The 21,537-nt window shown below is 53.8% G+C and overlaps 6 protein-coding genes across 6 annotated transcripts; 2 read left to right on the top strand and 4 right to left on the bottom strand.

The window, feature by feature from the left end:
- Nucleotides 1–77: 77 nt before the first annotated feature.
- Nucleotides 78–786, top strand: J4E86_003083 (uncharacterized protein; the record flags this gene model as incomplete). Its single annotated transcript, XM_051443639.1, has 3 exons — nucleotides 78–262; nucleotides 345–616; nucleotides 680–786. 3 exons carry the CDS (start codon nucleotides 78–80, stop codon nucleotides 784–786), a joined length of 564 nt encoding a protein of 187 aa, XP_051305134.1.
- A 2,168-nt stretch (nucleotides 787–2,954) lies between these two features.
- Nucleotides 2,955–4,202, bottom strand: J4E86_003084 (uncharacterized protein; the record flags this gene model as incomplete). The annotated part of the gene is made up of 2 exons (XM_051443640.1): nucleotides 2,955–4,088; nucleotides 4,146–4,202. The coding sequence occupies 2 exons, from the start codon at nucleotides 4,200–4,202 to the stop codon at nucleotides 2,955–2,957; spliced, it is 1,191 nt and encodes a 396-aa protein (XP_051305135.1).
- A 1,289-nt stretch (nucleotides 4,203–5,491) lies between these two features.
- J4E86_003085 (uncharacterized protein) lies at nucleotides 5,492–7,936 on the top strand (the record flags this gene model as incomplete). Its single annotated transcript, XM_051443641.1, has 3 exons — nucleotides 5,492–5,782; nucleotides 5,834–7,788; nucleotides 7,840–7,936. The coding sequence occupies 3 exons, from the start codon at nucleotides 5,492–5,494 to the stop codon at nucleotides 7,934–7,936; spliced, it is 2,343 nt and encodes a 780-aa protein (XP_051305136.1).
- A 666-nt stretch (nucleotides 7,937–8,602) lies between these two features.
- J4E86_003086 (uncharacterized protein) lies at nucleotides 8,603–9,474 on the bottom strand (the record flags this gene model as incomplete). Its single annotated transcript, XM_051443642.1, has 3 exons — nucleotides 8,603–9,168; nucleotides 9,251–9,346; nucleotides 9,408–9,474. 3 exons carry the CDS (start codon nucleotides 9,472–9,474, stop codon nucleotides 8,603–8,605), a joined length of 729 nt encoding a protein of 242 aa, XP_051305137.1.
- Nucleotides 9,475–10,131: 657 nt separating this feature from the next.
- J4E86_003087 (uncharacterized protein) lies at nucleotides 10,132–11,892 on the bottom strand (the record flags this gene model as incomplete). The annotated part of the gene is made up of 5 exons (XM_051443643.1): nucleotides 10,132–10,329; nucleotides 10,389–10,880; nucleotides 10,944–11,454; nucleotides 11,510–11,610; nucleotides 11,668–11,892. 5 exons carry the CDS (start codon nucleotides 11,890–11,892, stop codon nucleotides 10,132–10,134), a joined length of 1,527 nt encoding a protein of 508 aa, XP_051305138.1.
- A 1,419-nt stretch (nucleotides 11,893–13,311) lies between these two features.
- On the bottom strand, nucleotides 13,312–19,268 carry J4E86_003088 (uncharacterized protein; the record flags this gene model as incomplete). The annotated part of the gene is made up of 3 exons (XM_051443644.1): nucleotides 13,312–13,663; nucleotides 13,713–19,028; nucleotides 19,081–19,268. The coding sequence occupies 3 exons, from the start codon at nucleotides 19,266–19,268 to the stop codon at nucleotides 13,312–13,314; spliced, it is 5,856 nt and encodes a 1,951-aa protein (XP_051305139.1).
- Between the last annotated feature and the right edge of the window lie 2,269 nt (nucleotides 19,269–21,537).

Consider the following 21,537-nt stretch of genomic DNA (forward strand, 5'->3'; position numbering starts at 1 on the left):
TCTAGCGCAAGCCTGCCCGCAATCGCATTCACCAGAACCCTCCCGACTTAGCCGCCGAGACGCGACAGAAAGATACAATGGCACGCGCAGGACATTCAGGCACAGTTGTGGGCTCAGCGGTAGTAGTACGGGAGAAGTATTACTGGCCCGACCTTCAACTGAACATCTGGACGATTGTCATGCTTGCAACAGCCGGAACAATACTGGGAGTGAACGCGCAGTTTATGGCGATACAAGATCGGATGGGACTGGGGACGCCATGGTATGTACACTCTACAACCTCCTATGCTGCCAGCATAGTGAGCGAGGCATACATATGAACGCTTTGCTAATTTCTTTAACAGGATAATGCCTTACGGCGTCACAGTGGGCACCCTAGCCATCATCTTCATTATCATCGAGATCGTCTTCATCGCGCAACGGAAACTCCTCCCAGGCACTATGATGCTCCTCTCCTTCATCCTCCTCGTCCTTTTCATCGCCGGAATCATCGGAACCGCGATACAACTTTTCGCCGGACCCAACATCAACAACCAGTGCAATACATACGTCTTCAATAACGACGTGGATGGGCCGAACATGGATACATTGGCATTTCTGCAGCAGAGAAATATCTGTAAGTACTCTTCGTGTCTGCGACCAGTCGGACAAGTAAAGAGTCATGGCTAACAGTGAACAGGCCAATGCTGGCAAGCCGAATTCGCTTTCTGGATCATCGGAAGCATATTCCTCGTGTGGATGATGGTCATGGCGAGCCAAGTCAACTCGAACACATATGCCAGGTGATCTAACGGCTCAGACCCACCAACTTCCTGCTCTTCTTTGGACTCTTGTCCATCTTCTTTGTGTCTTATTTTCTGCTTTCTGACTATGGCCATGTGTATATGAAAGAAGCGCGTATTGCGTGATTTCTAGCAATAGCGGCGGCGTTAGGGCAATGTTCTTTTTTTTCATTACGAGATACCGATGGGACGCATAGTATGGAAAGATGGGTGAATGTAAGGAAACGTAGCAGGAATGACGGATCTTCCGGCTATCAGATCTGTATGATGAATAATAGCAAAATGCATTTTCCATAATAATCGATTGAAACAGAAGAAGTTACTCTTGCCCTAACAACTGCCAACATGCTGTCAGGCTACCGTGGGACGATTGCAGACTGCTAGCTTTCTGCAGGGCATACACCCATTTCTTCCCATGGGAATCGTAACCTTCCAGGCACGAAGAGCCTCATCCACCATGGAACTCGCGGTGTGACTACGACTGGTACCGCGACTTGACCTGCATTTCACATTTCACCCTGCATCTGATTCCCAGTCTGACCCTCTCTCTCCGCGGAAGCTAGGAACGCCATCATAAGCACCAATCCTAATTCCCTCATAGCCAGGATGGAATACGAACACAGACAATGCACCACCGAAAGCAGGTTTGGTAGAACCCCCATTTCGCACTGACAAAAAGAGTCCCGGGTCTTGGTCTTACCCGGAGATGGAGCCGCGGGTCCTCTGGACCTGGGCAAAAGAAGTACGGAAGACGAGAAAAGGAACTTCAATATTTAGCCCTGGAAATGCGACAGCAGTGATCAATGCCTTTGCTTCTTTCATATCAACATTAAGTGGTCATTTTGACAATGCATGCGTGACCCGTCCCGTCCTTCGCCGTCACCCAGCCGACGCATTTATCAGAAGTGAGGTGTATTAATCCCGTTCGTTACCCAAGCCGGCGCCCATGCACCACCAGCCACGGGCCTAACACCCACTAAATCGGCGATCATCCCGTCACGAATCCACACCGTACAGATAGATTTACCAGCCGCGCATTCTTACATCATCACGTTTCAATACCAGCCACGCTTCCAGATTGGGGCTTAATGGTTACCCTTGGCGACAAGGGCTGGCCTCGCCTTTTACCAGCGCCGTGACCAATCAAGACGCTGCGACTCGGACACGAAGTTGGCACGAAACGCGTCGGCGACTTCTGGAGCGCGTCGATTTGGGCAGACTTCATTGGCTGTGAGGATATGCGGAGGTTAGGAGGAGGGGTGTGTGGCTGGCTGCTCCTTGTAGAGCTTTATGACTCTTACCTGGGGTGCAGTGGTTCGAGATCTTCTGAATTGATGTGTTGTTCTGTGTATGTAGGGTACATGCAGGTAATACGTGATGGTGTGATGGGAAGGGCGGCGTGGTCGTTGTAACACCCAGGTGTTGCCGCTCGTGAAGGGTGCATAGGATCTTTAGTGTACTTCAATCTGCTGCAAACCGTTGATCATGTTCGCATTTGCCGCATAGCTTTCAGACAAGTGGTGGTAGTGGTTGGAAATGCAGACGTGTGGCGTAGCGATGATTCGCTATCGTACACAGCCTTCCCACAGTGCATTAGCGAGACCAGGAAACAAGTATGTACGGCACTTTATCATTCAATGCATCTTATTATTCGCCTACATGACCAAACCCCAAAATGCAGTTGCATTTCGGAGGTGCCTGGCTAGGCCGTCGGTCCCATTCTACCGCTCGCGTAATGTGATACTGCTATACTATGCTGTGCTGAGCTGATAGCAAACAAATGAACAGAAAATTGCTTAGAATACAGTCGCTGGAAAAAAGTGTTCAAACGGGGATATGCGTGAAGGGTGATACAAAGCGCTTGCGTTGCTGCTAGCTCGATTTTGCCGCCAAGGGGCGGTTGGGCGGTACTTGCGAAAGATAACGTAGGAAACGTATGCAGTTATGCATGGGTTGTGTCGATGATGCCCTCCATAACCAAAGAGGTCTTGCCTCTGTAAACGCCATGCTTATCAAGGAATCAAAAGTAAGTGAAGAAAGGAGACGCCATTCGATAGCGGCGTTGGGTGGATTGGTGGCGGGGCGATGCACTGCGCATGCTTAATGTCGCCCTGGTGTCGTTGCGTCGTGCCCACATGAGTGCTGGGCTGTATGTGGAAGATGATGTAAGGATCACGAGATGAGCTCTCCGCCAAGGTCCATTGGACCGTCCATTCTTCCAACATGGGCGTTCATATGGGAAGCGTCACCAGGAGGACCAATGTTATCGAAGTTGAGGTGACGTCGTGCTTCTCGGACGGCAGCAGGTGTTCGTGTGGCCACAGGGGTGCGGTTCCATGACGATGCATTGGCCTGGGCAGGACTCGGCGACATGTTGAGGAACTCGGCAAAATTGAGGTTTGTCGACGGTGTCGCAAGTCCGAAACCCATGTAGTGAGAGCCGCCACCGCCAGGCGTGGACATCATCGACGAGGGAAGAGGCGTCGCTTTGGGTGGTGGAGTCGATGGCGCAAGCATCTGCGGCTTCTGGTGACCTGGACGGACTGGTGTCGGTGATGTAGCCAGGTACATCAAGAGGTTTGCATCGTCATCTCCTTGCTTTCCTTCCCGAGCTGCGCCGGCAGCATTGAATCCACGTTGTCGGAGACGTGCTGAGCGAGCGACATCAGGGGGCGGCGTGCGTGGGGCCCTCTGCGGCGGCGGCGATGACTGGAAGTGCGATCGGTCGAGGGAGAAGTGCGATCTGTTGATAGAGAAGGATGTGATGGGTAGGTCTTCGTCATCGTCTTCGGAGAGTAGGGGCGAATGTGGATCGGGAACGGTCGAGGTTTCGGAGACGAAAGAAAGGCTAGGGACATGTTGACGACCAAAACGTGCGTGCCGGCGATGGTATACGGGCGAAGACTCGGGCAGTTGGAAGCTGTTCTTCCATGAGGTAGCAGCGCTGGTGGCTGTCCTCACCTTGACACGGGCGTGGTTGCTCGATGCTGGGTACATTGTCCGGTCTTGACGGGGCCGCTTGTTTTGAAGGTAACTGCCTGTGCTGACGGACCGGCTGACGGATCGTCGGACATCGTCGGAGAATATGGGGGCTTGGAGTGGGGAGGAGTCGAGGACGCTGGGTTGATAGAAGCGCTCGGAGACGCTCGAAACATCCGACATGGCTTCGTTGCTGGAGCCGGGGCGCTTACGTTTGCGCTCAGCGCCGTCGAGGACGGGTTCAATGGCATCCAGGCTGAGGCTTTCCCAGCCGTTCTTCATCTTGACGTTGGCCAGGGCGAGGCGGTTCTGCAGCGTTCGGGTCATCTGTAGTGCACCTGGTTAGCAAACAAAGGGCGAGGGGCTGCAGACGGAGAGATGGACCTTTGAGACTTGGGCCCTCCGCAGGACCTTGCTCGCGACTTCATCCTGTTCAGCCATGGCGGAGCAATTGGGTTGGACGACGGGGTAGGGAGATCCAGCAGTGATATGGCCCGCTGAACGTCTCGATAGAGCTGCTACAGACGAAACGTGGGCGGAGCTGAGGTGACGGTCCGGCAAGGAATGTGAGGAGCTGGCGATGCAAGCGGACTAGCCTCAAAGTCTGCGGCAGCACAGGCCTCGTACTTGCCAGGGCGTTGTAGGAGTGATGATGAAGTCAAGGTGCTAGGAGTCGCAAGCGGCACGAAAGCCTTAGTGACCCCATAGCGGGCTCCTATCCGGCGCTGGAGCCTTGTCCGAGTGCGCCTGCAACAAAGAAAACCTATGCTGCTGAGGGTTTGGCGAGCGGCAGGGGTCGCGCATCTGGTGGCTGCGGTAACGTGCTGAGTAAGACAGGAGAGGTACCGTATGGTATCGGTAACGCTGGACCGTGGGAATGTTTCAGACACGCCTTGCCTTATCGCTGCAGGCCATGCTCGGGGAACGGGCGAGGTCCGTTGCTTCTCGAGCTACACCACATGGATGCGCGGATGACGACGCGCAGAATCGGTGACGGGGCCGGCCACCACATATGCCTCGACGCCGCATGCGCATCACATGCGTGTGTCAAAGGCGGACAGCTTGCCATGCCATTGTCGCTCACGGCGCTGAAGGATATGACACTGGATGGCATACACATGTCGGATCACGACCTGCCGTCCCAAAGCGGCTAGAGGACGTTGCGCACCAACGTCATTCGTTGAGTCGCTAGGAAGTCGCGAACGCCTGCTCACCATGCGCTCGCGCTCGACTCCACAGTCGCAACTCTTACTAGCTGTCCTCCCGCAGTTGCGCAACAAGGCCAATTCCTGCCAACTGGCCTGCTTTGGCGCTAGAGCCTTCCCAATTGAACAACTACCTGTTCGGTCCTGCTAGCTTGGATCGACGGAGCTGCTGCACTTCACGTCGGCTGCCTCTCCACCTCGACAGCGCTGCCACTTTCTTCACCACCAGCTTTTCTTTGCCCTCTCCCGTCATACTGCATATCCTGCTTTCACTCGCTTCCCGCATAGTACATAGCTATTGCCAGTACACTCTCCCGCTCGCTTGTTCCCACCCTATCAGTGATTATCACGCTCGCCGTATTACGCGTCCTCACAGCTCCACAACCGCGCCCTCCTTGTCGCTCGTTACCTACCTGCGCTGTACCTCACTGAGACGACACTGAACATATCCACTTTGGACCTTGGACGATACCTACGCCTATGATTTCATAATTCGACCCGTATACCAGCGCCGTAGTTGTCACCATGCCGTCTTTCCTCAGAAGCCTTGGTAGGAAGAGCAGCCGCATGTCCAAGAATGGCGACAAGCAAGCAAATGGTGCCGATGCCCAGAACGGCAAAGGCTTAGCCCATCGCGTATCCGCCTCTACCTTGAACTCCTCTCAAGTTGGCTCGTCGACGCCCTCTACTACGCCAGCCACCTCTACCACCGACGAAGTCAACACTCAAACCAAAGACCTCACCAATGGCCCTACACCTGCGCCTGCGCGACCTCAACGACCGACTGTCGACCCCGTGAAGCGTTATAGCATGAATGTAAGAAATCGTAGCCATCTTCGCAAGACGTTGCTCTAACAGTACCTCCAGGGTTTAGCATCGCCTACCTCGACCGGCTCCAACAGCTCGTTTAATAGATCTTCGCTACTCGCGCCGCGCATCCTATCGGTCTCGGATAACTCCTGGGTACACCAGCAGGTACTGCTCATATTCGGGCAGATCGGTGAAGCACAGAGCAAACCGCTGGACGGCACACTTACGGTTAATCACCATCAGGGCCGCTTCCCATCTACTTGCTGGCCAGTACATGACTCCTACTCCAAGGCCTTGGTGCACCTGGAGCCTGGCTGGAACAGGATCCGACTTGACTTTGCCTCGCCCAAGGTCTCCTCACCGAATACCTCGGTACCCGCACATGCCTCTTTCATCAACATTAATTACCTCCCATTGTCGCACTCGCCGCCTCTCCAGCTTGCGATCATACTAGGTCATGATTCTCCCGGCACTTACGACGCCCCACCAGAGCGCATCGAGCGAGAAGGTAACGACCTCGAACTTGCGACTAAGAAATTCCGTATGGCTGCGTATCTTTGGCAGGCCTTTACTGGCGAGCAAATGAAGCGTTACGGATTCGGTCGACGCTGCTTCCGATTTGAAGATGCCTGGGAACCTGGAACGCTAAGCTACCAGGATTGGGAGCACAACCAATACCGGACGCAAGCCAAAATCCACGTCATACGCTCAAGAAGGTCTGTCGCTGAAATACGCGACCTAGAACGCGCACAGCAGTACGGACCAGGAACCAAGAAGAACGAACTTTTCGACATTGCCATAGAAGCATGTAGAGACTACTTCCCCATGGTACCAGGCCAGAAACACTACGTCTCTTGTCTGTTCCTCGACACACATTGGGACACGCAAGAGAACACAGTTCGAGGACATGCGGCTCTAGGCGGGGGTACTGGAGATCTACAGCTAGCCATCTTCGGCTCGCATGCGCTCCATAGCTATCCGTCGAGCATCGAAGAAGTTTTCCAGGCTTTCCAAGACTGTACGCAAACTAACACTGCCTTCGTCGCCAATGACTGCAACGAATCTGGAAGCAATTGGGAAGCTGCCAACATAGGCATCGGTGCCCATCTGCATGAGACGGGTCATCTCTTTGGTTGTCCTCATCAGGAGTCGGGTGTAATGTTACGCGACTACGTTACATTGAACCGAACCTTCACTTGCCGAGAACCCTACTCAACCCGCACCAAGTCAACCGGTCAGCGTCTGGTCCTGCCAAACGACGAGTGCAGATGGCACAAGCTCGATGTCCTCCGTTTCCGATTTCACCCCTGTTTCCGCATACCTATCGATAGCCCGAACATCAATGGGGATGGCAGTGTCCAAGTGTGGACAGTCGATGTTAGCCAAGGCGGTGTCATCGCAACCTCGAAATCAGGCATCGCATGGGTGGAGCTGTACACCGAAGGAGAGGAGGTTTGTCACTACTGGAAAGAGTTTCCTGAACAGGACAACCAGTATCCACGACAGGTTGCACTGGAAGAAAACTCGCTTCGTTCTTTGTTACCCAAGGAGAAGCAAAAGTTGCGCTTGAAGCTCGAAGTCTACTCTGCCGGTGGAGGCAAGCACGTGGTGGAGGATTTCAGCCAGCTTTCCAACCAGAAGAACTCCCGAGTCAAGATACCGGACGGGCGATGGGGCTACCGCGGTGGCAAGCTTGGCTACTCACAGATGCAGGGCTCACAGCCTCATGAAGTCATCTTCGATTACGTCCATATTCAAACCAAGCTTTTGCTTAGCATCAAAGTGTACCATGGTTCCGCGGTGGATGGATTGGAATTTGTGTATGAAGACACACACACCCAACTTTTCGGCAAGCGAGGAGGTAGCATGACTGAGTTTGCCTTGGATACCCGGAAAGGAGAGCTGCTGCTGGGCTTTTCTCTGCGCGCTGGCCTTTGGATCGATGGTCTACAAATACTAACAAGCCTGGGGAGGAAGAGCGAGTGGTATGGAAACCCAAATAGTGGTAGCGGGTATGTATGAGATCCATGGCTTGACGAATACTAGCTAACCCGAATGTGTAGACACACGCTCATCCCTCCTCGTGGCTACACCATCGGCGGCATATCAGGCTCCTGCGCACAATGGCTCGACGGTTTCTCTTTGATCATCACGCGGTGATTGTATCACTGCACAGCTTGACATACTTTCCTTGTTCCCGTTTGCGACAATGTCGTCGCCTACACCAAAATAGACGTCATGATCGTCGAGCAGTTGCCACAAGACACGATCATACTGCGTTACCATGGCCCTGGTGGAGGTTCCAGACAAGCTATCTTGTACCTTTCCGGCATGTTTGCATACTCCATCTCTGGAGAGCTTGGCTCCTTGCAGCATTTAGGTCGGCATCAGGTGTACCGGGTTAGAAACTGGTTTGATCCTGTTTGATGGAACTTTCCTCTTCCTGTTGTTGGTTCAGGAAGGCTTGAATCGCAGGTTTAGAACCATGATACCACAGTCATTGAACTTGACTTTCTCTGTAATAGTAACAATTCGAATAGACTTCTTAATTCACAGGGACTTGCAGTGACATGGTAATTGCCTTTCAATGCTGCTTCCTCTAGAGATGGTGCAGTTTCAGTCGAGTCTCTTTTAGATGATTTTGATAATAGGGTATCATTGTATTTTGTACGCCCGCTAATCGATCATAGCATCGTCATGCGTCTCACTAACAGGACAAAAGTAGCCGATTATCCTCTCTATAGGCCAAAGATCCATTACTTCCATCGTCCCAATCGCAGCGGCTCACATACAAAATGCTGAGCTTCTCTCCTCTGCTCCAGCAATCTAGGGCTTGGGAATATGGACGCTCTTGCTAACCATCAAACATCCGTGAAGAATGAACATGGCAACAACAGGGTGGAACTCAAACGCCGTGCCTTCAAGCCAAAGACCCATGGGAATCTGCTCCAGCGTCCAGCCCTTGTAAACCCAGTATGCCATGACCTGCACAATACCCAGCGACATGGGAATCGGCGTGCCCTCGAAGTACTTGCTCTTGCCCGTCGCATCCTTTGGCACCATAGCAACCGTAACATTGAACCTCGCGAGACGCGTAAGACCGCAGAGCACGAAGAAGCTCAGGAGCAGGTGATCGACGGGAGTGCGCAGACCGAGACAGAAGGCAGCGGCGGCGGGGCTAACACCGAAGGAGACGAGGTCGGCCAAGGAATCGAGTTCCTGGCCCATGAGCGACGCCTTCTTGCGCCAGCGGGCGACTTTGCCGTCCATGAAGTCGAAGAAGAGACCGAGGGGGATGAAGCCGAGGGCCCAGTACAGGTTTGTGTAGTTGAAGGGGTCTGACTGCGTGCAGTAGCGGAGGGAGGACATGATGGACATTACGCCGCAGAAGCCTAGTATCTTATTAGTATAGGTTCTCATTCTTTCGCGTTGTAACAGGCGGAGTCATGTCGGAATGGATATCGAGAAACGTACCATTGAGCTCGGTAATGTAGTCAGCGGCGTGCAGAGCTCTCACGAGAGAGAAATGTCCAGCATCCTGCGAGAGGAGCCTTTTTTGCTTGTCCTGCACTGTTCTCCCTGTCAGCCCCTTCTAATCCATATATCGCGTTGGGTTCTTTTGACAACGTACCCTCACCCTTCGCTGGGGGCATCTCGTCTTTGGGCTGCGGCTCTCCGCCGTTCCGTCGTTGCGACATGGTTTTGATGTTGTTGCGGGTGTGTGTGTACTGTGCAATAGGCCGCTTCCGCTTGCTTCAAAGCAAGAATCAAGACAGAGATATCGAGGTGTCTTGTGTTGCGCAAAGGCAGAAACTAGAAAGGGGGGGCGGGAAAGTTAAGGGTCTGGGTAGGGTTGTTGCGTAGAGAAAGCTTGTTGTTGGTGTGCGCAGGTAGGCAGTGACGTGCCCTGGGCAATTTGGGCCTAGATCAAGGCGGCTGGGGACCAACGTCATTTTCGTCCTACGCAAACTTCCGTGCTGCTGCTGCACTGCCCGGCTCAGCCATGTGATTCGCACGTGCCTGCGGCAATTGTTTCTCTACATCGGCAGTTCTTCGTTCAGCATATCCAAGTATGTGGCTGTGTCCTGAACAGAGGGGTTAGGATCTGCCTACTCAGCACTGTGCGCCGAAATTGAGAAATGTCTTGCCTCAGCGCGTTGCACACTTAGCACAAAAGCCCTTCTACTATTGCAGTCGCTCTAAACAAGATATTATCTATTACGAGATATACATGGCAAGGAAATTATACAAGAAGTATATCATACATATACACAGGCCATCAACAAATGCTCGAAGCCCAAACGCCGCCTTCATGCTGGCAATGCCCAAAACCCAATGCCCATCAGCTTCATGATCTACTTCCGTCGGCTTACGATCTTGGTGACGGCATGCCTTATGATTGTACCGGCTTTCTCTGTCTCCTTCTTTGTCAGACCACTGGTGACGCACACCTTCAGTGCGGGTGTGGGTTGCCAGCCTGCATCGCGGGGGTTCAGTCCAAGACCGAGTGGGAAAGACTTGAGTCGTGTGATGAGGACGCCGTTTGCGAGACACTATGGCTGTTAGCAACTTGCCTGAAGATAAAATTGGGAATGCAACGGGGAGAACGTGCCTCGTCAACAACTTCCCTGAAGATCTGGTTTTGATCGTCGATGCTCAGTTTCTTGTTTTCAATAACCTCATCTTTGAGAACAAGGAGCATGATGGGGTTATCTCCTGAGCTACTGCACTTAACCCAATCACTCCTGGGGTCCAGCTGCCCCCGCATCGCCTTGACATTGTCCCTGAGTCCCGCGAGGATATCCGGTTGCTGTTGCAACAGACTGATTGTTTCACTCGCTGTTGTACTCAACAAAGCAGGAAGCGCAGCGGAATAAGTGTATGACGCGGACGAGATGCGCTGATGCTCAACAACTTCCTCATTACCAGCACAGAATCCTCCTGCCGCGCAGAGAGGGCCAGAAAGCGAGCCGATGATCATGTCTACTTCTGCAGCGTCGACGTTCTGCGCTTCGGTGACGCCGCCGCCGGTGCGACCGAGGACGCCGTAGGACCAGGTTTCGTCGAGGATAAGACGGAATTTATACTTGAGTTTGAGTTCGACCTAGAAAAGCGGTTAGCCAATTCGTCCACCTTGGTCATCAGTATGGACACGCGATGGACGTACGATCTTTGGCAGGTTTACCACATCCCCAATGTTCTCAAACAGACCCTCGGTGATGATGAAGCGTCTGGTGAGCGGCTTCTTGGCCTGCTCCTTGACAACCTTCTTGAGGACGTTCTCCAAGTCTTCCATATCATTGTGTTCGAACCACCTGACAGTACTGCGACTGATTTGTATGCCCTTGCGCGCAGCGAAGTTGAGCGCCTTGTCCGCTACGATAATATCTCCTCTCTTGCTGAAACTGGGAATCACACTGCTTATGGTCGAGAAGGACTGCGCGTAGATGATGCAGGCGGGGACACCGAGGTGTGCAGCGACGTCGGCTTCGGTCTTCATGTGAACATCCTGTGTGCCGTAGAAACCAGGGGGACCACAAGGGCCGACACCGTATGTGCGCAGGGTCTGAATGGCCTTGTCTTTGAGAACATCGTTGGAGAGGAAGTTGTAGAAGTTGTACGAGGCAAGGTTCGTGACGGTGCGGCCATTGGAGAGCTTCGACTTGGGGCCGGTCGGTCTGCGCGGTGCTCATTAGCATTGGTTCGGAACACTGAGGAGGGCATTTGCTATACCCAACAATGATGGGTCGCTTCTCGTTGTCCAATTCCTCGAGGGCAGTAGTGGGCGCGACAAGCGGTTCTGGCGTCCAGTCTTCGACCAATTCATCGATCTCCTATTTCCTCGTCAGCCCGCCATGTCGGTCAGCCTGTCTGCAAGGCGCAAAACATACTTCATCCGTAAGTTGAACCTTCTTCTTCGTGCTGTACTTGGGTGCAAGTAGGTAGCGCACGGCGAAGAGGAACAGGAACAGCTCTACCGCGCTGCGAACGGGGTCGTTCTGGTAACTCGACTTGATGTAGCGAACAGCGATGGCGGAGCCGGGAATGCGATTGAACTGCGTGTTAGCGTCGGCAATGAAGCGCGCAGTGACGTTCTGTATCTCATGCAGGTCCATAGTTGCTGTTAGTTTTGTAGGTGGCGGCTATGGTACCTCAATGATGTTTGGGGGTTCACCTGGGCAATGTTGCGGCGACGCCGGGAATGCCGTCCCAAAGCGGTTAGCTCCGTGTGTACAGCGCGTGTGTCTGTTGACCAAATTTCCAGGTAGCCCTCGAGACCTCTCTATAGCCTCCCAATAGTAACATTTTGTACGCAATTAGGGCATGTCGAGTTCAGAAGCAGTTTGACAGATGCTCCACCAACCAGTCACCAGTCTCGCATATCAACAATACTCTAGACTTCATTAATCCTTCGTCCCTCTAGTACTTTAAACTCTTGCAGGGCGTCAGGCAACCAGTTGAGCCTTTTTCTAGTACCGGCCGAGACCACGATGCATACTCATCCTACCTTCCCAAGGGTCCGAATCCTACCTAACCCCTAGTTGCTTGATGATAGGGCAGAATCTCTTGATGTAACTAGGGGGTACATATCGATGAGGGAGCTTAGTAGTACTATGCGTCGGAAGTTGAAGTCACAGCTTGGGCAGCGTCTTATGTACAAGATAGTAGATATACGATTGAACTAAGGATCACAGGCAACTTAGGCAGTGCTCTTCCTTCATTGAGCTGGATAAAAAACAGTGTCATCCAAACGCAAGAGCAACGCCAACGTGGCTTCACGCAGGTAAGGCATGTCCCGTCAATGAATTCGAAATAGACGATGAGCCTAAGTTCATGGTAATATGGATCGACAAGCTGCACACAGACAGAAGCTTTGATTATCTGCTCGTGCTCCAGCGGCCCATCCAAGGGGCTCAGTATGTGAGGGTATATGGTGAAATAGCTCAACGTACGACATCCGCGGATTCCAAGCAGCGAAAGTGAATACGTTCTACTCGAGAAGAGCGACTTCTCACGTAGATATAATGATGAGCTGTAGGGCTCGTTCAGGGGACGGAGTTGGGGCCGTACGAAGTGAAAGAGGTCCTTTACTTCACTTGGCCTACGGAGTAGCGTGGGTAAAAAACAGTGACCAAGGCAGCCACCTTGAGCAATGAGTTGGGCCTGCAAAACCAGGACGACATTAGAGCATGGACGAGAGCACGAGGTCACAGGAGAGAAGATCGTAGTTGTTAAGACATCAATATATCTATGTAATGAATTCACTTTCTAACATATTCGCCTTCCATGATGAACCAAAACAGCCCCTTCGTGTGTATGTGCAGTCAAGTCCGCGCCATAGGCGGACACCAATGTGTTCAGAAAGAGAGAAAGCAGGTCGATGTAGCCCGCCGTAGAACGCCTAAAACGAAGGAAATGCTGTAGTGGATATTACAATCATTATGGGACCAGGCCATGTCGCCACGCTCATGATTTGCCAATATTGTACAATGCAGGCTGCGAAAGCAGTAAACAACGATTCGCGCTATGTGCTTTTAGTATGCCATGTACCGACGGAATCGGCGAGCGGCATCGTCGGTCGCAGCGGCACCACCGGCATCGCCTCCACCTGTGGCAGCACCATCGTTCCATAATGGACATTTCATGCCGTTGACACATGATCCGGTAGGGGTGTTTGTGGTGTCGTTGTTGCTGTATCCAGTAGGCTGCAAGATTGACAGAGGCAGGCCGACATCCAGCTTGATGTACTTGCCGGCGACGATTGGGCCAACGATCAAGCACAAGAAGACGACTAGGAGGACAAAGTACAGGATAGCGTAGCGGATGACACGACGCTTGCGAAGCTTGGTCTGCTTGAGCGAGTAGATCGGAGGACGAATTTGACGACTGTTACGTGTTAGCGGATGTCAATTGAACGAGTAATGAGGGAATATACCTAGGTCGCAGCCAGAACAGCATGACAGAGTGACCCTTGTCGGCGTATGGGATCAACAAGATCGGAAGCATGAAGAAGAGGAGCACGTGGCCTAGAATGAAGTCGGCGGCGAACATGCCCAACTCTGTGATCTTGCAGAGGAATTCACGACCAGGCTGAGAGATTGTGTGCCATCCCATCGTGTACCACTTTCCGGTCCACCAGGCAATATTGGCGGTGTCAGCCTTGAACTCGCGAGTGAGAGCAAGCGTGATGATCAGCTTGAAGAAGAATCGCTGGATAGCGACGACGGCGATCATACCAGACAAAGCTCTGGGGAAGCTGAAGCCCTCAAGGAACATGAGAACAACGAAGAAGATGAGGAGGACAAGAACAGCAATGGCGTGCGCAATAGCAGCCAGAACGGCTCCGAATTTCTTGCAGCACATGCTGAGCAGAGGACCCGCGCAACAAGCCAAAGCGAAGAAGCCCAGAAGAGCACCAGCGTTGATGGCAATGGGACCGAATGCAATGAGTCCGATACGGACCAGAGCACCGGACGCCTCGGGATCTTTCAGGTCAGTCTTTTCATCTTCCTTGTGGCGGTTGTCATTGACACCAGTCTGGGCGTTGATGAACAAGTAAGGGATGATAGTAATGGCGACCAAGACAAGGGGTCCGAATACCTCGCTCATGAAGATGTTCGTGAAGTGAGCACGAGGGACATCACCAGAAAGTTTGGCAGATGGGTCACCGAGAGCCTTGCGCTTGAAACCAGTGATACGGGTACGCGAGAGGCGGCAGTATCCGATCCAGGAGGCACTGTGCGAGCGGGTGTTTCCGCGAGACAACCAGCGAAGGTACTCCCTGTAATCGATGAAGAAGTCGTCCCATGAGAATTGATGGGGGTTGAAGAGGAACGGTGCCAAGCACAGGGACAACAGGGACGCCCAGAAGTAGATGAGCCATGGACCCCAAACTGTGATGGTGGCAAACAGCAGCATCATCAACGAACGGGCTCCAATGTAGATGGAAGGACCGGCGAATCGTGAGAACAAGATACCGAAGGGGATACGAGCTGTCGCGAAACCACGTCCGGTACCAATGTAACGAGCACCACCATACGACAAGTTGGTGTGGAGAGCGTTGGCGTAGATCTGAGTGACGAAAACCTCGAAGAAGGGCGATCCGGAGGAAAAGTGCTTGGCGAGACGAGTCGCGGCACGCCAGAAACCACGCTCAGTCAACTCTTGGACCACAAGGGGAACGAAAGAGATGAAGAACACGATGAAGATGGAAACGATACAACGCGAGACCCAGTCGAATACGGGTACCAAGTTGGCGCAACCGTTGGGCCACTGAGGATCGGTGATGGGAAGGTCCTTGTTGAAGTGGCAGAGAATCGTCTCGTGGTTGAGCGCGCCGAGGTGGATGAGTACAAACATGAAGCACTGGACCGACAACATAATGAACATGTTGTTGATGTGGAAACCGGGATGGGCGTAGTAGAAGGACAGGAATCGGTCGAGAGGAAGTTGAGTACCCATGTAGTAGTACTCGCGAGACAACATCTGCTCTCCCATACCTGTACCAATCTTGGTGGTGAAGTTGAGGACGGAACCAAAACCAAGATCACGACCCTTACCACACTGGTAGTACTCGCAGTGCTTTATGCGACCACCGCGGAGAAGAGCGTTCATACCAGCGTAAATATCCTCGTTGAGGTGGAGACCCTTCTGCGCCTTGGAGACACCACCACGTGTTGTCATGAAGATACCGTTGAGGAAATCGGGATGACCGTAATGGAGCTTACCACCGATCTGGGCCAATGTACGAGCAAACATAGTACCGAACGTCTGTTCCTTTCCGGCAGCGATGTCACCAAGGATACCAATGTTCTCGGAGAAAATGTATTCACGGGCTCCGAGAATGGCGACAGGGTTGAAGTTGGAGCTGGGAAGGCCAGGAGTGTAAGGCGAGACATTGTCAGTGGTCATCTCTTCGAACTCAGCGAGGACGCTGCGAATCTTCAGGCACTCTTCAAGGTAGTTGTCTTGGTTGGCGTCGATGAGCTGGATGTACTCTCCTCGGTAGAAGATGATGGAGTGGTTCTGGTTGTCGGACTTGCCATCACCAAGAATTGGGTTGCCGGAGAGTTGAATGCGGAACTTGGGACGACGCATGCCGTTGTCCATGAGCTCAGAGTGACCATCGATAAGAGCAGAGTAGATACGCGGTTCTTCGCCCTCGTTCATAGGAGGCTCCTCGTCCAGGTAGGCAATTTGAAGGTCGGGGTATGCACGGAGGAGGAACTCGGTGTTCTCGCGTTCTTCCTTGCTGAACTTGGCGTAACGTTGCATAGATACACAGATCTTGTACTTGCGCCTAGCCATACGCTCGAGTTCACGCTCAAGCTTGTCAGAGTTGCCACCGAACATTTGGACGACTTCAGGGTTCTCTACGCGGTAGAGAAGCTTGATAGCGCGGCTGTAGTTCATGAAACCAGAAATGGTACGGTAGAGAGTCTGCGAACGAAGAGAAGCCCAGATACGAGTGCGGAGGGTGTACTCAGGCGCGGCGGACTTGAAACCAATGCAGTAGAAAGGAAGATCGTCAATCTTGCTCTTAGCGGTATCCTTCTCGCCCTTTTCGTCGTCGCCATTGAATTGAGAAGTCTCATCGGCGAGGATCTTGGTGTCCTTGACGAAGCAGTCCCACTCGTGAGGGTGAAGCTGCTTGAGGTACTCAAGAAGAGTGACACGGGAGTAAGGCTCGTCCTCGCGAATGATCTCACGGAGAGACAACAGGATCTTTTCACCGTAGTGAGGAATCAACACTGTGAAAGTAGGCATGTTGTCGACTGGTAGAGGCTCGGGGATGGGAGTAGACAGCGACTGAGCGAAGAACGAAATACGACGTTCAGCTTCGCTCTGAGCAGGGAAGAACTCAGTCTTGAAGGAGTGATCTTCCTGGGAGACGAAGAAAGTAGGAGCACGCAGAGTGCGCTTGCCCTCTTGCTCGGAAGGAACCTGGTGGTAAAGCAGCTTCTGAACGTGGTCGATGGCAAGGAGATGCTCGCGGTACATGGAGATGACCACCGCGTTCCAAATTTGAGAAATTAGGACCTTGGGCTTGTACTTGATCTCCATGTCGGTGGTGGCGAGGACCTTTGAGTAGATACGCTTGGGCAGACGGGAGAAAATGTTCCTCCATGGTGTCCAGATCGAAACACCCAAGTAGAAAGACCGAGAGACGGAGAACAACATGTTCGCAATGATGTACCACAGGTAAGAGTCCAGGAAGAACAAGATCAAGTCCATGAAGTACATGAGACCGAGCAAAATTCGAGGCTGGTACTGGCAGAGAATGGTACCAATGATGGCGTCTCCAAGGCAAGAGGGCTTCTTCATGTGCGACAGGATGCGAATAGGGTCCTTAATTGACAGTGTCAGGAAGAAGTAGGACTCAGCAAGCTTGGCAGCGAAGACCAAGACCCAGAGGCCATAAGACATCCACATGTCGTTACCAGCGAGACGGGGGTAGCTGGCAGTAAAGGTTTGACTTGCAACATACTTGCGAGAGTTGCGTGTCAGGTAGCTGCCGAACAGACCTCCGATGGGCATGAGTGAGAAGAACACGAAGGTGGCCAAAGCGATAGCGAACTGGACACCACCGAGAACGTTGGCGATAGTACCGGTGCGCTTGTCCATACCAAGAATGTAGACACTAGGAGCGATGTTGACGACGAAGCACAAGATGAGGAACAAGAGACGCTTCGTAAGATGCTGAGCACCAGCCCATCGTCGAGGAACGTAGCACCACTCGCAGATAGTGGCGAAGATCTGGATGAAGCAGGCAATGGTACCACCGAGAGCAACTACGGACAAGGTAGCGGCCTTCTCGGGCTTCTGGTCTCGTTGTTGTTCGTAGCCCTTGGTGTAGAGAGGTTGCGAGTTGAAAGCCGTGTAGAACCAGAAGGATGTCAAATGAATGACCCAGATACGGTTGAAGTTGATAACCATGTGGAACCACGAACGGCGCTCGTAGTATGTCTTGAAGAAGACCTTCTTCCAGAGGACATCCTTCAACTTTGCGTAACGCTCAGCCGGTGGGATGTCGACAAGACGAGACTTGTCCTCGAATACGATGCGCTCGAGACCCTCTGGGTACCAGAAGAGTTGGTTCATGTCATCGTACCCAATGATGGCTGCGTGATCGCGTTCGCGACGGACGTATTTGCCATCTTGGATCTCGTAACCTTGATCACGGCAGTACTGGTACAACGGCGTGATGACATTGTTGAGGTAGGTGAACTCCTCGATTGGCTCTGTCTGAGCTTGTCCAGCAGGCGAGTTTAGCCAGTCGTCGGCGCACTTGAAGATGAAGCACATCAACTCAGGCATGAAACGGACCTGGTTGGCCTCTCCCCAACAGAGAAGGTATAGGGCGACTTGACGAACACGGTCGTGTTGCGACATGCGGTTCATGCGGGTCTTCCAGCGGTATTCAGCCGCCTCCAGACTGTTGTCGCCCTCGTAAGCGTCGAGAGTCTCTTGCTCGTTGCCTGGGTTCTCGCTGGCCTTCTTCTTGGCGGCCTTGCGAGCCTTGCGGGTGCGGCGGTTGGCCTTTCCAAGGTTCATGTTGGCGAAGCCGACGGCGTCATCCAGATCGAGATGAGCCGCGAAGTACCATCGACGGTAGTTGGCGTTCTCTCCACCGATGTAATCGGCGTGCAGCGACAGAAGCGCTTGGTTGGGGGACATGCGGGACGCACGCGAATCGAGCAGGGTCATGAAGTGGTCGTACATGTTGCGCATGCTGTCACGCTGGAAACCGAACTTAGCGGTCAAGTCGAGAAAGATGTCCTCAATTTCCTCCTTGGTGCAGGGAATCTGGGCTTCGGCAGTCCACGCCGGGTAAGGCTCGCGAGAGCGCTGTCCGGCGGGAAGGGCGTTGGAGTAGTCCATGCCGTAGATTGGCGTTGAAGCACCTGACGAGCGGTTGCCACCATATGAGACTTGAGACGAAGGGGGACGGTAGCCGCGGTTGCCCTCGGCGTAGCTGTTGTACCTCTCGTCCCCACGACCGTAGTAGTCCATGTCGGTGGCACGAGCCATGTCGGAACGCATGGTGAAGTCGCTGAAGGTTTCAGAGTCTTCTTCAGAGTCGTGCTGGCGGCGACGGGGCTGCTGGCCGTTGGCTGCGTAGCCATCTTGGGCACCACCCTGGTCGTAGTACTGGTCGTTGTAGTACTCGTCTTGGTAGCCCTGCTGGCCGCGCTCGTCGTAGTAGCCGTTTTGTTGGTATTGACCGCCCTGCTGGCCGTCATAGTAACCTCTGCATGGCTGTTAGCAATCGATCGAGCACATCGCTAAAGGTCTATACGCACTGCTCGTCATAGTAGGAATCGGTGTGCTGGCCCTGCTGCGGGTACTGGGCGCCGTGGGCGTCGTCGTGATACTGGCCGTACTGGTCGTCGTGGTAGTAGGCGTCCTGGCCCTGAGGCTGGCCCTGGGCGTGGCCTTGAGTCTGGCCGTAGCCGTCGTCGTAGTGGCCTCCCTGTGGATGTCCGGACATCGTGGGAAGCTATTAGAGTGGGATGTAAATCTGCGAGGCGAGCTGTCAATATCTGTCGCGCGAGGGGCCGCCAATGCTGAAACGGCGGGCGTCAGAGGGGCGGTCGTACCTCAAACAATGGGCATTAGGAGCGGCAGAGTCGAATTGCTCGTAGTCGTGCTGCCGCGAAATACGGTTGACGTCGGTGCACTAGGTGCAGATGGGGTGGTTGAACGAGTGTGTTGTTGTGGAAGTGGCTCGCTGTTTATCGCGGGGGCGGCAATGTCTCAGTAGCACAGCGGGCTGCTCGTGCCTGCTGCAGTGCAAGAGAGTCTGGTGTTGTGGTCGGGCGTAGCGAGTGGAAAGCTGAGTATGCAGCCGGTCGTGGTTGCCAGGAGAGACGCGCGGCGAATCGGCGCTTGTCTGCTGCTGGGGCGAAAGTAGGTATTAGGCTGGGTGGAAGTGGCGGGTAGCGGCTCTCCTCCTCAAGGCGGGTGAGGGAGCAGTCGGGGCGGGTCGTCCAAGCTACACAACCTCAACGCAATGAAACGAGAGGCAATGTAGGAGAAAACGGACACGTGAAGAAGAAGGTGGTGAGTGAGCGACAGTGTGGAATGCGGAAGGGCAGGCAAAGAGCTTTTTAGCAGCTTCCCCTGAAAATGAAAGGCACGACCGCCAAGCTAGCCTAACGCCGTCAGAGACGCTGCGCATGGGTCCCCTTCGCTAGCATTCACGTCCCGATATTGAGTCGCCCCTCTAAAAAAGGCACCGGAGATCATGGACGTATGCACACTACAAAGCTGCTCCGCTGCGCTCACTCGAGCAAGAGGAGCTGCGATCTGCTGCGCGCCCTCTGCGCGCTGCTCTGGCGGAGGCCGCACGGCGCTGGCCAGGAAACCAGCTACCATGGAATCTCCGATCTGCTTGCATATCGATACTACCGGTTCCCGAATACACCAACAACAAAGACGACACCACCGCCCTGCTTGCCGTCACCCGGCGCCGACGCAGCGCGCTCTGGGTGACTCGGCTGACAGCTCGAGACTGCAGTACCGCTTTTTGCCTCTGCTCCCCCGCTGCTGCTGGTTGTCTCCCTCACGTCACGACTGCTCGCAGCCATGGGCCAACAAAGACTGCTCTGCACGGTTGCGAGGCCCGCGCTGATCAAACCACGACTAGCGACCCGGCAGACCAAGGCAGTCCCGCCTGCTTCGCCCGCTGCTCGACCGGCCGCGATAGCGACGATAAGTTTCTTATCTGACGGCCAATCGCGACGTGGCGCGCTTCCGCAACGCCCTAGCCCTAGCTCATCAAAGGCCAACGGTGCTTGGTGTCGCAATCCAAAGGGGGCTGACGGCCGCCCGTCGCTGCTAGTGCTTCTGTTGAGCCTGATCACACCCGAACACACCGCACCTCAACATGCCCCAGTCCTTTTGCCGCCTGCATGTTTACTTCCCTCCCAAAAGCCGCTGTCTCGTTGCGCCTGAGTCTCCTGAGTCGTGCATGAATCAAAAGCGATCGCATGATGACGGAATCCCTCACCGCACCCCAATTCAACCGACCAGGGCCCCAGCTGGTGAGCTATATTAGGCCGCCCGGTTCCCAACGTCGACACTATGGCAAATGAGCCGGCTACTGAGCGTCTAAGTCGTCCTGACACCAGTGTAGCAAGTCTGATCTCGATTACGTCTGTATGCAAACTCTCTACATGCACTTCTCTTAGCCCGTAACCGCTTCATCAATACATAATCGCGCACACTCCTTGACCAGCTATCTTTGTATGCAAGCATTACTCTCAAACGCTCTCGGGCATGCCAGCTCCCGGCCTGAAGCCTCGCCATGCCCCTCCCTTGTGATGACCAATGGTTGTCTGGAGCCGAGTCGCAGACGTGCGAACACCAGCGTCAGCGGCATCTGCCTGTGAACGCATCATGATCCATTGGCCGCCTCAGGGCGCGAGCGACTTCGCCACACCAACGACTAGGTTTCAGCTGCACAAACTGCGTGTCGTGTGCCTCCGAACCTAAAGTGCCGCGGTCACGCCGGGGCTGCATGAGGCTGCACGAGGCTGTGCAATCCAGCGTCGACGACCATCGCAATCGCCGACATCCATCCCCAAGATCCACAGTCTCGACTTCCCGCCTTCTCTCGTATAACCCAACACGGCGCACCGGGACTGCTCGGGACACATACCGTGACATCTGCAGAGACGCCATTCAATTTAGCAACATGATCCGCAGTGGGGCTCAGGCGGCTCTCAGTGGGGTGCGAAATTGGGTGTACGTACGCG

Source organism: Alternaria arbusti (genome assembly GCF_024043155.1).
Source record: "Alternaria arbusti strain BMP 1465 chromosome Unknown scaffold_3, whole genome shotgun sequence".
Classification (NCBI taxonomy): domain Eukaryota; kingdom Fungi; phylum Ascomycota; class Dothideomycetes; order Pleosporales; family Pleosporaceae; genus Alternaria; species Alternaria arbusti.